The 14339-nt window shown below is 35.4% G+C and overlaps 1 protein-coding gene across 2 annotated transcripts; it reads left to right on the forward strand.

The window, feature by feature from the left end:
- Positions 1 to 13427, forward strand: LOC147536493 (putative leucine-rich repeat receptor-like serine/threonine-protein kinase At3g14840). Of its 2 annotated transcripts, none has more exons than XM_086641336.1 (24): positions 1 to 434; positions 538 to 733; positions 4130 to 4201; positions 4318 to 4386; positions 4476 to 4547; positions 4965 to 5036; positions 5219 to 5290; positions 5387 to 5458; positions 5552 to 5623; positions 5738 to 5809; positions 5907 to 5978; positions 6653 to 6724; positions 6843 to 6908; positions 7833 to 7895; positions 7976 to 8011; positions 8236 to 8279; positions 9128 to 9504; positions 9579 to 9774; positions 9851 to 9997; positions 10798 to 10916; positions 11005 to 11215; positions 11310 to 11547; positions 12282 to 12432; positions 12608 to 13427. In XM_086641336.1, the coding sequence occupies exons 1-24, from the start codon at positions 296 to 298 to the stop codon at positions 13013 to 13015; spliced, it is 3108 nt and encodes a 1035-aa protein (XP_086497462.1). In that variant the 5' UTR covers positions 1 to 295; the 3' UTR covers positions 13016 to 13427. The 2 variants fall into 2 exon arrangements, with proteins under 2 accessions (XP_086497462.1, XP_086497461.1); XM_086641335.1 differs by lacking the exon at positions 4965 to 5036 and adding an exon at positions 4648 to 4719 and having other exon boundaries at positions 262 to 434.
- The last annotated feature ends 912 nt before the right edge of the window (positions 13428 to 14339 follow it).

Here is a 14339-nt window from a genome sequence, read left to right on the forward strand (position 1 = left end):
AAACATCTTAGGTTTTTGAAATTTGATGTAATTCTCCTCTCCCTCTCTCTCTATATATATAAAATATGTACTCTCCCTTGGAATCATCACTACCCTGTCTCCCATTCATCACCAAGAATCCAAATAAGGCACAGTCTAGTCAAATTTGGAGGCAACACATTAATGGAGAAAGGGAAGGAAAAATTTGAATATAGTTATATATAATGCAATATCAAATAGGAAAATACAGTATATAAATTTATAAGTTTGTATTGGTTGACCTTTAATTGTTGAAGTTTAGACTAACTCTTCTCAGATGATTATGATGATAAAGGGGAGGAGAAAAAGTAATGATTATATGTTGTTGGTTTTGGTCAGTGTTCTAATTGTGCTCATAATTATCACTAATACTTTCACATCAGCTAATGGAGCCACATTTTTACCAAATGATGAAGGTTTTTGAATCTTATAAACTCTCTCTTTCTCTCTCTCTCTATATTAGATTTGATTGATTAAGTTATATGATGATGGGGTTGTTTATATGTACATATTATACAGTTGAGACATTGAAAGAGGTAGGGAAGAAGTTAGGGAAGAATTGGAATTTCTCAAGAGAGGTTGATCCTTGTGAGGGGAAATGGAGATGGGCGACGGAGAATCCGGTGAAAGGAGAGGAAAACGCCGTTACTTGTAATTGCTCCTCCACTTCTAACTCCACTCTTCAAAACTCCACCGTCTGCCACGTCATCAGCATGTAAGTCTTTATATGGTTTTTAGGTTCACTGTGGTAGTTATGAGGCTTAGTTCATGTTGTGGTTTCGTACTATTCATGAGTGTTCATTTCATATTGAATACAGTGACTCTCAGAATCAATGTCAAAAAGTAAGAATTAGATCTTACAAAACTTTTAGAAATATTTAGTAAATCAAGCTATTAGTAAACAAGTAACTGAAGATAAAATAAAAATTAGACCTTAATTGAACGTTAGATGAACTACGATGATACTCGACAAAAAACTAGTAAAATATTAAAAAACAAACGACCAGATATAAATAGACATAAGATAGAAGAGATTTACACAATAGGAGTATGAAAAGAAATGAACCTAACTTAACATAGAAAAGGGGTATGGAATGGATTTGAACTTATGAGTTAGGACCTCTAATCCCAAAATTACAGGAGAACCACAAAGCTACCACTCTTTTCACAATAAAGTATCACATGTTGACATATAAAAATAGATTTATTTTATTACGAGTTCTATTACAGGAAATTTGGGGGAGCCAGGGGAGCGGCCGCATATTATTACAGAAAGTTAAACATTTTCTCACTAAATCTGGCCCGACCATGTATCCTGACCAGGATTATGGTCGGGCATAGTATCAGCCGCGATATTGAAACATTACTTTTATAAAACAAAAAGTTTTAGGTAGACTATATATATATAAATTTAATGTGGTTTTATATGATTGGAGTTTCCAATGAATTGTATCCACTTTGACACTGATTTAATGACTCTCGGAGTTCATATCAGGGAAGATATTAATCTTTTATAATAATTTTACACTCTCGTTGTAATATTTTCATCGGAAAAGAACATCGGAGCTGTGAGGAAGTTATATTTCATTATTGAAAAGTATTAATCTTTTGTAACAATCGATGCCAAGACAGACACATTATCCTTGGTCCAGACCCAACCTGGCCCGACACTTTGATGGGCAGGTTGACTTAAGGGTTTGTTCGGGCTCAGGTTGGTCCGACTTTCGAATCCACATGATCGGGTTCGATCCGACCCGTGTGTGGCATGACCCTCGCCTATGCTCCTACAGTCCGGTCAGTTAAAAAACTCGCTCTAGTTCCATTTGTATTTTTTTTTGTTTATTTTTTAAAATACTTTTACATATTATGCCAAATATATGTGGAAGTTATATGTATCATGATATATACGTAAACATATTATATGATTGATAATATCATATGATTGTTGTATATAACATATGACATGTCATATTATGTCTAAATATTATTATGGCTCTATAAACACTTTAAAGATGATTTGATTTACTCTTTAGAATATTGATTTAGCCATTAAATTATTTTGGAATCATGTTTGACCACCATCAATATTAATATGACTACTATCTTTGGCCTTTCAAAAATATGATTTTGACAATAGTTGACATCTAGAACACTACCTCTTACCACAATGGACAGTGACCTTTACATTATCTTGTGATTGGCTTAAAAATAATTCGAGCTTTAAAAGATAAAGATAAAGATAATGGATGACTTTTTGATTAGCCCCCTAAAGTGTAATAAGTTCTCTGCGTGGCTCCCAAATTGTCAAAAATGTCTGGAATGGTCTCTTTGTGTTGTTTTACTACACATCTACTATATTAAAACAGCTCAGTCGGTTATCTAGGGGATAAGTCTGACCGTCCATTTTATTTTAGAGATATGGTTGGGAACACATCCGACAGATGATATAAAACTTTTGTTATGTAAGTAGACTAAAAAATGAAGGGTATCTATGTAAATCAGTCAAAATTGGTTAACCACCTATCCATGTGTCATTCAATTAGATAAAGAGTTACAAACTACCTCATCCTTCCCCCCCCCCTTTTCTATTCCTCAAATCTCTCCCTCAACCAATTATCTACCCACGTTTCCCCTCTCAGAAAATAACCACTTAAAAAAGATTTGTTTAAAATAACTTCCCCTCCCACGAGCCTATATATACACTATTAACTTGCGATTTTGTTAGGAAAGTAGGAATCAATTTTTGCTGATTTCATGGGAAAATCATTGTATTTCAATTGCTTTCTCTTATTCTCTATCTCTCTCCTCTGTATCAAGCATTTTATTGATGTGTTAATAATGTAAACTTTTATTATGCAAATTTAAATTGGATTCATTGATATTTTATTATGTGAAATAATGTAAACTTTTATTATGCAAATTTAAATTGGATTCATTGATGTGTATTCTTTTTACCATAATAAACATGATTTTCTTTACTTCTAGATAGTAGTAAATCTGGTTAGCTTTACAAATTGTTTAAGAGAAATTTGTCTAACCAAAACATATGGTGTTAATTGCCTTATTTTCTCTCTAAATACTTTCTCTACGCCCTTGCTCTCTCTCTCTCACTCTAAAAAATAATAGAGATGTAAAACATCAACGACGGCGTAGCCAAAAGGGATCTACCGCGTCCGTAGGACGCGGTGGACACCTAGTTGACTAAAAACTCAGATTTTTACTTTTCAATATTATTCTTTTGTCGTTTTTCTCACTTATTTTTGTTTTAGTCCTTACTGTTTTGTCTTCTAACTTTTTATTTTCATTGTCATCATATAGTCGTCTATTCGACCCCATCGATAACTAAGCAGTCGTGAGCCTCGGCTGGACCGCGAAATTTGTTTTACGGGGTCATCCGTGTGTAGGTGGGCTGGACCGGCCATGATGGGCCGAACTTAGACGGGTCGGGCCAGCCAGGCCCTTTTGATACCACTAACCGTTACCCTTAAACAAACAACTAACTAGGGATGTCAACGGGGCGGGTTTGGGACGGTTCATCCCCTTCCCAACTCTGTCCCGTTAGCAAAAGGGTTTTACCATTACCATCCCAATAATTAATCGGGACGGATATTCAATTACCATACCCGCCCCAATTAAAAATTGCTAAACCATTACCGCCCCGCCCCGTTTAACATAACATAAGTCGGGTCGGGTCGGGTCGGGTTCAAACAAAATATTTTGTGTTTTGTTTCATAAAAGTCATTTTAGTTTGAAGTAACATAACAATCGTTAACAAAATTTTATAAGACTTTGAGTTGATCAATCATAAACACTACAACTACTTAAATAATATAAAACATAACATAGTTAAATTGATAATATAAGATTAAAGTTTTAGAAACATAACCTTAAATAAAACATATATTTAGTATATACGGCACTAATCGATTCGGGCCGGAGTTTACTATCTAATACGAACCCGATTAGTTGTTTCAACTTCATACCAAACCCGAACCGTTTAATAAACGAATCGGTAAAACCCGTTCCATTAGGGGCGGGTTTGGGAAAAATACCGCCGGTTCGGACCAAATTGCCACCCCTACCACTAACCAATAATATGGTTTTTGTGCAGTGTGCTGAAATCTCAGAATCTAGCAGGAGTTCTCCCTCCTGAGCTTGCCAACCTTCCTTTCCTTCAAGAAATGTAATCACCTTTCTCTCTCTACATATTTCTCCATTGTAATATGAAAGAAACCCCAACCATTCATCTATTATCTAACAATTTATCTCTAACCCATTTTCTGTTTTTTTTTGTGTCAGTGATTTAACTAGAAACTATCTTAACGGTACAATCCCTAAACAATGGAGTTCAATGAAACTAATAAACATGTAAGATTCTCCTCATTTCTTGTTTTATCAAATACATTCTTCTCTATTGTCTCTAAGATTAACAAAAATGAGTGAATTCATTTTTGTAGGTATCTTTCTGCAAATCGATTATCTGGTCCAATCCCCAAAGAGATTGGAAAAATCACCACTCTAAAGAACCTGTTAGTTTTTATCTATTCTTTAGTTTTCCCTTTTTTGAAATTTTATTAATGAAAACATTATTAGGGTTTGTTTTTGTTATGTGTTTTGATGTTCTTTTAGGACATTGGAGGCCAATCAGCTCTCTGGAACTCTTCCTCCAGAGCTTGGAGACATTGTTGACATTGAAAGAATGTAAGACTTTTTTTCTTTTGTGAGAATAGTCCCATACGAGAGCAGGTTGAAGTAGTAACCAAGAATATAATGTCTAGGTCCTCTTCGTTCATCGCCAATTGTTGTTCAGTTGGATGACCATAAACTTAACATGGTATCAGAGCTAGGCCCACACTTGATAGGTTTAAAAGCCACACATGTCACTCGAAAAAATAACACGTGGTGGGCTCAAAGAATGCCACATGTGAGGGGGCGTGTGATAATAGGACATTGGAGGCCAATCAGCTCTCTGGAACTCTTCCTCCAGAGCTTGGAGACATTGTTGACATTGAAAGAATGTAAGAATTTTTTCTACGTCCTCCCCGTTCATCGCCAATTGTTCTTCAGTTGGATGACCACGAACTTAACATTTTTAACTCTTGTTTTTTCTTGAGTCAACATAATAATATTGAAGACATTAACTTGTTATGGTTTGTTTGTTTGTTAGTCACTTGGCTTGATTGATCTTTCTATTTTTTAGACTGATTGCTTCGAATAATCTTACCGGGGAATTGCCCGAGAGACTTTCTAAGCTTGTCAATTTGAAGGACTTGTAAGTATTTGTATCTAAACTTTAATTGATTGGGCAAGAGTAGTTCTTGTTGTTGTTATTGGCTATGTGATGATACCAATTGTATTTGTTTTGTAGTCGTGTTAGTGATAATCAATTTACTGGAAAGATACCTAATTTCATACAAAATTGGACAATGCTTCAAAAACTGTAAGAACTTTCATGAGTTCGAAATTTCGAGTTTATTTTCTTTAACAAATCCATTGACATTTCTTCGTTCGCCTCAAATTTTGGTTATGACAGGGCAATGCAGGCAAGTGGTTTGGAAGGGCCAATTCCTCCTGCCATTTCTCTTTTAAAACAATTATCCGACTTGTTAGTAACTCCTCTTTAGTTCTATGTCTATGTATGTCATGTTGTCATGTCCTTTCATCGTGATCTAGCTGAAACAATTAACACGAAGTTAGTTGGTGGAACTTCTTCATGCAGGAGGATTAGTGATATGAATGGACCAGAAGGTGCTTTCCCGTCACTTGTTGACATGAAAAGTTTGAAGTTGCTGTGAGTTGGATGTTATTATAATTCTTCTAACGTTTCTCATTAAAAATCAGTTGCTCTTTTAGTTTGTTGTATTATCTGAAATTGGGTTTTGTTTTAGTATCCTGAGAAGTTGCAATATTACCGGAGCGATGCCTGACTACCTCGGCGAGATGGCAACACTGAAAACCTTGTAAGTATTTATGTTATCTTTATTTTCTTCTTTTTCTCCCTCCGTCCCTCTTCCGATAGGAAATAATCATCTTGCTGAAGGATAGGAATGTCTTGGTTTTATTAATGAACTGAAGCATTAGGTTGAAACCAAAGTTTCAGTTTGGAGCCACATAAAATGAATTGGCTGAGAAACATGTAATGGGGGCAATATGGCAACCCACATTGACTTTCATCTTCATCATTATATAGATAATACAAAAATTTATATTCCTATTGTGATTCACATAAAAAAATTCCAGTGTAATGTACATGTTAAAATATAATAACAATTCCACTGTATGCTTAGATGTATTTTTCACCCCTATCAACGAATCAACTTTGTACAAACAAGCTTGGGCATCGGATAAATCAACAAAATTTCTAACATTCTTACCTCATCAAAAGTTCATTAGAAAGTTAAAATGAGGGTTTAGAAGTTTTATAACTGGAAGAATTTTATCAACTTTCTTGAAGTGGACGTCCTCACAAGCAAAATCAGAAGTTGATTCCCCCCTTCAAGCTTACCAAACCAATGATTAGTCGATCCCTAATGTTTACATATTTATAGATGCAACTAAAAAGTAGTAAGTTCAATCATACAGTTAGTTGGTGCATGATATTTTGTTTATCTAATGTTGCCATCTAATTTTGCAGAGATCTCAGCTTTAACAAGCTCTCTGGAAAAATTCCAAGCAGCTTTACTGGCTTGTCTAAAACCAAGTTCATGTAAGAGATCATATTTGATCATCTTTTACTCTTCTCGTATTTATTTCGAGTGGATAAAATTTGCACAATAGACCTAGCAGGTCAAACATAGGTAGTTGATGAAGTGGCATCTGATTAGGTATTTGACGGGCAATTTGCTGAGTGGCGCTGTACCTGATTGGATGCTTAAAGGCGGGAATAACATGTAAGTTTGCCTTCTTCAGTTTATAATGTTACTGAATTTGTCTTGTCTTTTCTGTTCTCGAGTTATCCATTTAGGACATCTTAATGACGCGTAGAGTTTACGGTACTTATTCTCGGCGTATGTCCAATGACCAAAATATTTCAGTTTCAAACTCGGTTAAAATTTATCTCAACATTTCTCTTTATAGTTTGTACACATATGTGATATATCATCTTCTGAAACATCCAAAAAAACAAAATAATTGATCAATATGTATGGCGAAAATTTGGAGAACAATATAAAAGAGTTCAAACCTTCAGTTTCTACCCAATGACCAAAATATTTCAGTTTCAAACTCGGTTAAAATTTATCTCAACATTTCTCTTTACTCATCAAGAAACTTTAAAAAGCATATCTTACACTAATTAAAAAGCATATCAACTTGCTAACAGTACAATGAAAGTATCAAAGACGCCTGTGTAGTTGCTTTATATTATCAACTACTGCAATAATTCACTGATTCAACATATGAATATATACTTTTTGACAAGGCAAACACTCAAACTATAGGCATTTGGTCAAGGTTGTAACAACACACATAGCATAAATACTAAAGAGGTGTTTTTTCAAAGTCATTTCAAACTCATAGGTCTTCATTTTACTCGTTTGTTTGTCGGGTTTAAATGCTCGTTGTCACTAGATAGAAAATAAATTGAACCTTCGATACCTTTAAACAAACCACATCCTAGGTTGTATTTGTTTTCTTAATAATCTGAGATCTGAAACTATACATAATCAAGAGCATATCTAGAAAACTACTATGTTTATGATTTTAAAAGAAAAACCGCTTCGAAACTAATTAACAATGTAATTCTTTTTTAGCCTTCTTCTTACACGTTTTAATTTATATGTTAATGGTTTTTCTCTTACATTATTCATGTACAGCGATCTATCATACAATGACTTGACATTGGGTAGCTCGGGAGGTAGTTGCGGAGAACAAAATGTGTAAGAGCAATTTTTACAGCCCAAGCTAATTTTTCTCTGATCAATAACTTCATTTTCAATTTTTGCTCTTTTCTTTCCAGAAATTTATTTGGAAGCTCTTCGATGGTGAGCAACTCGTAAGTATTCAAGAATCAATTTGTTTTATTTTTGAAAATCGCAAATATCATTAAACGGCCTTAGGCAAAATTATATTCCAAGGACCATGTATCGGATGCATATGCTGTACTTTATGATAATTCCTTTTTGTAGAAGCTGCTTCTATATGTTTTTCTTTTCCTTTTGAATTACTTTGAAACTTGATACTTTATTCTGACATGCTACTGGGATGCCGTTTATGTAGAACTGAGGTTGCTCCATGCCTGAAGAGTTTTCGTTGTGAAAAGAGTAAGTTGTGTTTCTTGATATAAGAATATAAGATATAAGGTGTTTTCAGTTTCTTTTCCCTTTATCTGTCTAGTTTTTGGCCTAGTTCATCATTTGATGAATTGCACATGTCGACTAGTTTTTGGCCTAGTTCATCCATTATTTCGAAATATATATATATATATATATATATTTCGAAATAATGGATAGAATAGGATCTATGATAAGGTTATGAAAACATTCCACTAAGTTTATCAACATTTAGAATCCCAAACCAACCGGTAAATTTGATTATCATAATTAATTTGATTTGGTGACAAACCACCAAATGTAATTTCTATAATATAACTGGCATTAGATGTATAAAAAATCTAAGATGTTTGTCAGGTTTGCACCATAGCTCTTACATTTTTTAACTGTTTTTGCACAAAGTAGTATGAGAGGCGCAAAATTGCCGTGTTTGAGAACGTGTCTGCGATGAACATGCTGCCCCAAGTGGTACTCATCGCTTTTAGGCTCTTTGTTATCTGGGATAACTCTGTAAACATTTACATCACGTTTATGCTTTGGCGGAGTTCTATCATATCACCGATTTCTAATCAATTGATACAAAATAGGGTGTAAAATTTGTAATTCAAGACATAGCTACATGGCTGAAACTTTATTTACCAGAAACCTGTGTGATGAGCAGAAATTAGTTCATCTGATAGAAAATAAATAGTACTCAAACGGGAATCTTCACTCAGGACTGTTGACCAAAATCCCTGTTAAGACTAATACTGAATTAGATAGAATTAGTATGGAGTGCGTTGAACGCTTGAATTCTGTTGATCAATCACCATCTAACCTTTGTACTTCGTATATTCCAGAGGGATATTCTTTCCATATTAATTGTGGTGGGCGAGAAGTTACTAATGGAAGTACAACTTACGACGAGGATCAACAGTCAGATGGTGCTTCAAAGTTTTATCGAAGTAGAAATAATTGGGCATTTAGCGGAACTGGGGACTTTGTGGATAATGACAACGATGCGGACAATTATAAAGCTATAAACACCTCAAAACTATCAATCACCCCTCCGGAATTGTATATGACAGCGCGCCTTTCTCCCCTCTCACTCTCTTACTACGGATTCTGTCTGTTAAATGGGAACTACACTGTGAAACTCCACTTTGCGGAGATTATGTTTGTAAACGACAAATCATATAGCATTCTTGGGAGGCGTATATTTGATGTTTACATTCAGGTATCTGATGAGATCACAAGGAAACTCTTGCTTAACATATAAACTACATAGTTAACTAAGCTATTTTATTGCAGGGAAAATTGGTGCTGAAGGATTTTGATATTGCAAAAGCAGCAGGTGGGGCTGGTAAAGCAGTAACAAGAAAATTTACTGCCGTTGTGAGAAGTGGTAGCCTAAATATTCGGTTTTATTGGGCTGGGAAAGGCACAACATTGATACCTGTTAGAGGAACCTATGGTCCTCTTGTTTCAGCTATATCTGTAGATCCTGGTAAGTCTTATTCTAATCCTAGCTCATTTGCCTTGTTGTGGATTGTGTTGCATTTTTATTCATGTGTTTTCAACAGATTTTGACCCTACTACGGATCCAAAGAGAATGGCAGCAGGTGTTTTGGCAGGGATTGCTGTTGCTTCAGCTTTATGTTTTATCTTCATTATTCTGGGCATCCTTTGGCTGGGGGGATGTCTAAGTCGAAAAGAAGCCAAGCAACAAGGTATCATATTTACAAAATTTAAGTTAATAGAAGTAACTTGGAAGCTCTACTTAAACAATAATGAACCCTATTAAAAAGATGACACAACAATTAGAAGACACAAGCAACCATTGCTTTAGATTTTTTGTCAGATATCAATATTTCATAGGAAGTCCACAAAAGAGCACTAAACTAAAACCATGCCAATAACATCCTTAACTAACGTATTGGTATTCATATCTTTTAACTGATTACTGGCTCTAATGAAAAGGTATTTGCATGCTTTCTTTTAACTCCGTAATGGATTTGTTTCTATTGGTTTTGCTTTTATCGGTATTCATATCTTTTAACTAGATTTTTTATTTTTTATTTTTTGATATATATATTGGATTTGTTTCTGTCATTTATCCGAGTCCATTAATGGAGATCATATTGAATTGATGGAGGAGAGAGATAAGTGAGAGAGAGAGAAAGCAAGAAAAAGACACAAGGGTAAAATTGGCAAATAAAAGAACATCGAACAAGGGTCTGACGTGATCATCAGTTATAGGGGCCAAAGGGTCTACTAGACGAAGTTGGAGAAAAAGGTCAGGTTGTTTCCAACTCTGAAAGCTTCCTTGCTAGTGCTACACCAAGAAACTAGATGGGTCTAAAGATTTTGCTTCAGCTGTTGTTTTATCATAGTTCCCAATCCTATTGCCTTTCATTTTATAGCTACCTCTTTGTCTGTAGTTGCATACTTGCATGCATTTAGATCTCATTTCTGCGCTTCACTGTTTCCAAAGAAGATGAACTTATTTTCTGAAAAAATTGTGGAACAGAGCTGATAAGTAAGGACCTAAACACTGGCTCGTTCACCTTAAGACAAATAAAAGCTGCTACAAGCAACTTTGCTGCTGAAAACAAGATCGGTGAAGGTGGTTTTGGACCTGTTTACAAGGTATTTCGCATTTGACTCATTGATGTTTATCAGTCACCTTATAATCGAATATAGTGTGCTAGGTGATTGAACATTTACTCAAATGCAGGGCCTTCTTTCAGACGGCACCATAATTGCAGTTAAACAACTTTCTTCCAAGTCTAAGCAAGGAAATCGTGAATTTCTGAATGAGATAGGGATGATTTCTGCATTGCAACACCCTAATCTTGTAAGGCTTTACGGATGTTGTATTGAAGGAAATCAGTTACTACTAATATATGAGTACATGGAAAATAACAGCCTCGGCCGTGCCTTGTTCGGTAGGCTTAAACTTCATGCTTTGCTATATTTTGTTGAGATTTATAGATATTATTAACTAGTATTGATAAATTTTGTTGCTGCCATGATTAATAGGTAAAGAAGAATCACAATTGAAATTGGATTGGCCAACGAGGCAAAAGATTTGTGTTGGTATAGCAAGAGGCTTGGCTTATCTCCATGAAGAATCAAGACTGAAGATTGTACACAGAGACATCAAGGGTACCAATGTACTTCTTGATAAGGATCTTAACCCTAAGATATCTGATTTTGGTTTGGCAAAGCTTGATGACGATGACAAAACCCATATCAGCACTCGGATTGCTGGAACTTTGTAAGTATATATAGTCTTAGTTCTTGTAAAACGTCTCGGATTTAAGTGGTAGATATCGGATCATTCTTTTATATAATATGAGAGGGGCTGGTACAAAGTGTTGGCAACATATCAGATACTCTTCTGTAGCGGTTAATTGGCTAAGGGCGATGAACAATTAGATTCGTCATGAATATACTGCTATACTAGCTACTCTAGTTTGGACATATTTTTATTCTCACTTACATGAACTAAGTTATTGTCTAGCAACAATTCTTATCTTTATCGCCGAAGAGTGGATTGCAGTTATCTCAGCTTTCAAATCTTACAAATATAAGCGACTGGATAGTTTTCTTCAAACTTTCTCATATTTTTCTTTTTATAGTGGAAGCAAGAACATCTGTTATGCCAACAACCCTTGGTTGGAGTGTAAGAGGTTTATTCTTCCACTTTAGAGGTGAAGGGTTCGAGGCACGCTGACACTTACAAAAAAACATCTGTTATTTAGTAGTGCTTAGTAGTTGATATCACATACTTCGGCTTTATCTCGTACAAGTCCAAGAATAGTATACCATATTTGGGCTTTGATATCAAATTACATCTTGAAAGGCCTCACCCTCAAATGAGAAACGCCGTCGACTTTATGAAGTTTGTGTTGAACATCCTCTTATCTTGTGTTATCCATTATTTTGATCCACAATTTAAAAATTACGCTCTAAATTCATGCATAACGGTTGATGGTGTTGACGTTTCAGTGGCTATATGGCACCGGAATATGCAATGAGAGGTTACTTGACAGATAAAGCAGATGTTTACAGTTTCGGTGTTGTCGCATTGGAAATTGTCAGTGGGAAAAGCAATACAAATTATCGGCCAAGAGAAGATTGTGTTTATCTACTTGATTGGGTAAGTTAGATACTTTCCATTATGCTATTTTTCACTCTGTTTTTTCTTTAAATTTAGTAGACACAGAGATTAGTTACATTCTGATTGGAAAGAGAAGTTAAGATCGATAACATTTTGCATTGTCGATTTGGTGTCTGAAATAATGACCTCGATCTCCATTTTGTATTCCATTCAGGCACTGGTTCTACAGGAAAGAGGAAATCTAATGGAGCTAGTTGATCCAAATTTAGGATTGGAATTTAACGAGGAAGAGGTCCTTACAATGATAAAGATAGGTCTTATATGCACTAACACGTCCCCTACGCTTAGACCTAAAATGTCTGCAGTCTTAAGCATGCTTGAAGGCCGAACTGTAGTTCAAGAACTTGTCTCGAATACAAGTAATTTAGAGGACGATTTACGGTTCAAAGCTATCAGAAACTACCATGGGCATAACGATGATGGGAGTGGAAGCGATACCCAGACGAGGAGTATGCTGACAGATGGGCCGTGGACAGAGTCATCGCCTTCGAGAGAAGACCAATACCCACTAAAGTTATATTCCCAGAATAGGAAAGATGGACTAGAGAAGTCCACATCTTGATTTTATGTGCTATTATAGGTGGATTCTTTGGGGCACAAAGAGAAGTCCACATCTTGATTTTATGTGCTATTATAGGTGGATTCTTTGGGGCACAAAGAGAAGTCCACATCTTGATTCTAATATTTGGATCCAAAATGAAGATGTCCCTAGTTCAAATCTTATTGACCGAAGTCTTTATGGCCCTGTTGTTTTTCTTTATGCCCTGAAGCAGTGGCCCTATTGTATCATACCTAGAACGAACGGGGTTGTTCACTTGTTCTTATACCAAGAAGAAAGATATCAGCTAAAGTGTTGTTTTTGGTTTTTTTTTTGTTGAATTTGAATTAATAATCTATAATTTACTTGGATAGTTTGAGTGTTTGTATATCTGTATTTTCCTAATAAAGTGTTGTGAAGTTCATTCCTTGGTCAATGTTTTGTTCCTCGAGGTTTTTCTTGTTAACATTTCAATTTTCAACAAAAGCAACTTCGAGTATGCAATAACGCTCAAGTTTTTGTCAATTATACTAATTTTTTGTCATTGATTTTCTTTCAGGAAGTTTGAAAGAGCAATAATGTTTCAACAATATACCCCTTCTAAGTTGGCATAGATATTACAATGATGGTATCGATATACATACTACTAATATCAATCACTTGATTGTGATATGAAATGAAAATTGTTGAAGGATTTGGACTTCATAAACTTAAGTTTTTGTACAAACTTGAAGGTGGCACATGAAAGCAACTTTCGTTCGCTAAAGGGATTTTGTCGTAAAAATGATATAGATAGGGACGATAGCCACCAACCGTTTTAATCTTCCAACCACTGTGTCTTCCACCATACAAGGAACGACAAGATGTTATATCACACCTGCAATTCGGCATAGTCATCCTGTTCTATAACATTATGCTTATATCACTTAGATGGTGGCTGCTAGCAACTTAAGGTAAGAAAAGAAAGTCAGAAAACACAAATCATAGCTCATAATGATCAAAGCTTTTATCACAAAAATTAATCTGAATGGGGTGGAGTACTCGAGTTATTGTAACATCCATGTCGGCCACGCTCATAACCAGGACCGCTCCCACCAGAGTGAGAGCTACCATCTCAGTTATTCCAATTTGATTGTCACCACCATCACGTCCTTTAGAGTGGTGGCCACCATCTCCAGTATCTAATTGGTGCTCGTTACCACGACCACGTCCTCTACAGTGGTAGCCACCACTTCTATCATTTATGTTGTGATCGTTTCCGCGAGCACTTCGTTCATTTTTCAGATTAGAGAAAGATGTTACATAAGTTTCAGAGACCTCTGAATAGCTAGTTGAACAAGCCTCTTGA

This window comes from Eschscholzia californica, unplaced genomic scaffold (assembly GCF_041429995.1).
Source record: "Eschscholzia californica isolate CP2 unplaced genomic scaffold, dmEscCali1.0.p SCAF_5, whole genome shotgun sequence".
Lineage (NCBI taxonomy): Eukaryota > Viridiplantae > Streptophyta > Magnoliopsida > Ranunculales > Papaveraceae > Eschscholzia > Eschscholzia californica.

Bases quoted from the DNA above. Each gene is read 5' to 3' on its own strand.
- LOC147536493 (XM_086641336.1), top strand. From the start codon at position 296: ATGATTATGATGATAAAGGGGAGGAGAAAAAGTAATGATTATATGTTG. The intron at 4,387-4,475 runs GTAAGATTCTCC...TCATTTTTGTAG, and splicing joins TCAATGAAACTAATAAACAT to GTATCTTTCTGCAAATCGAT. The intron at 5,979-6,652 runs GTAAGTATTTAT...CTAATTTTGCAG, and splicing joins ATGGCAACACTGAAAACCTT to AGATCTCAGCTTTAACAAGC.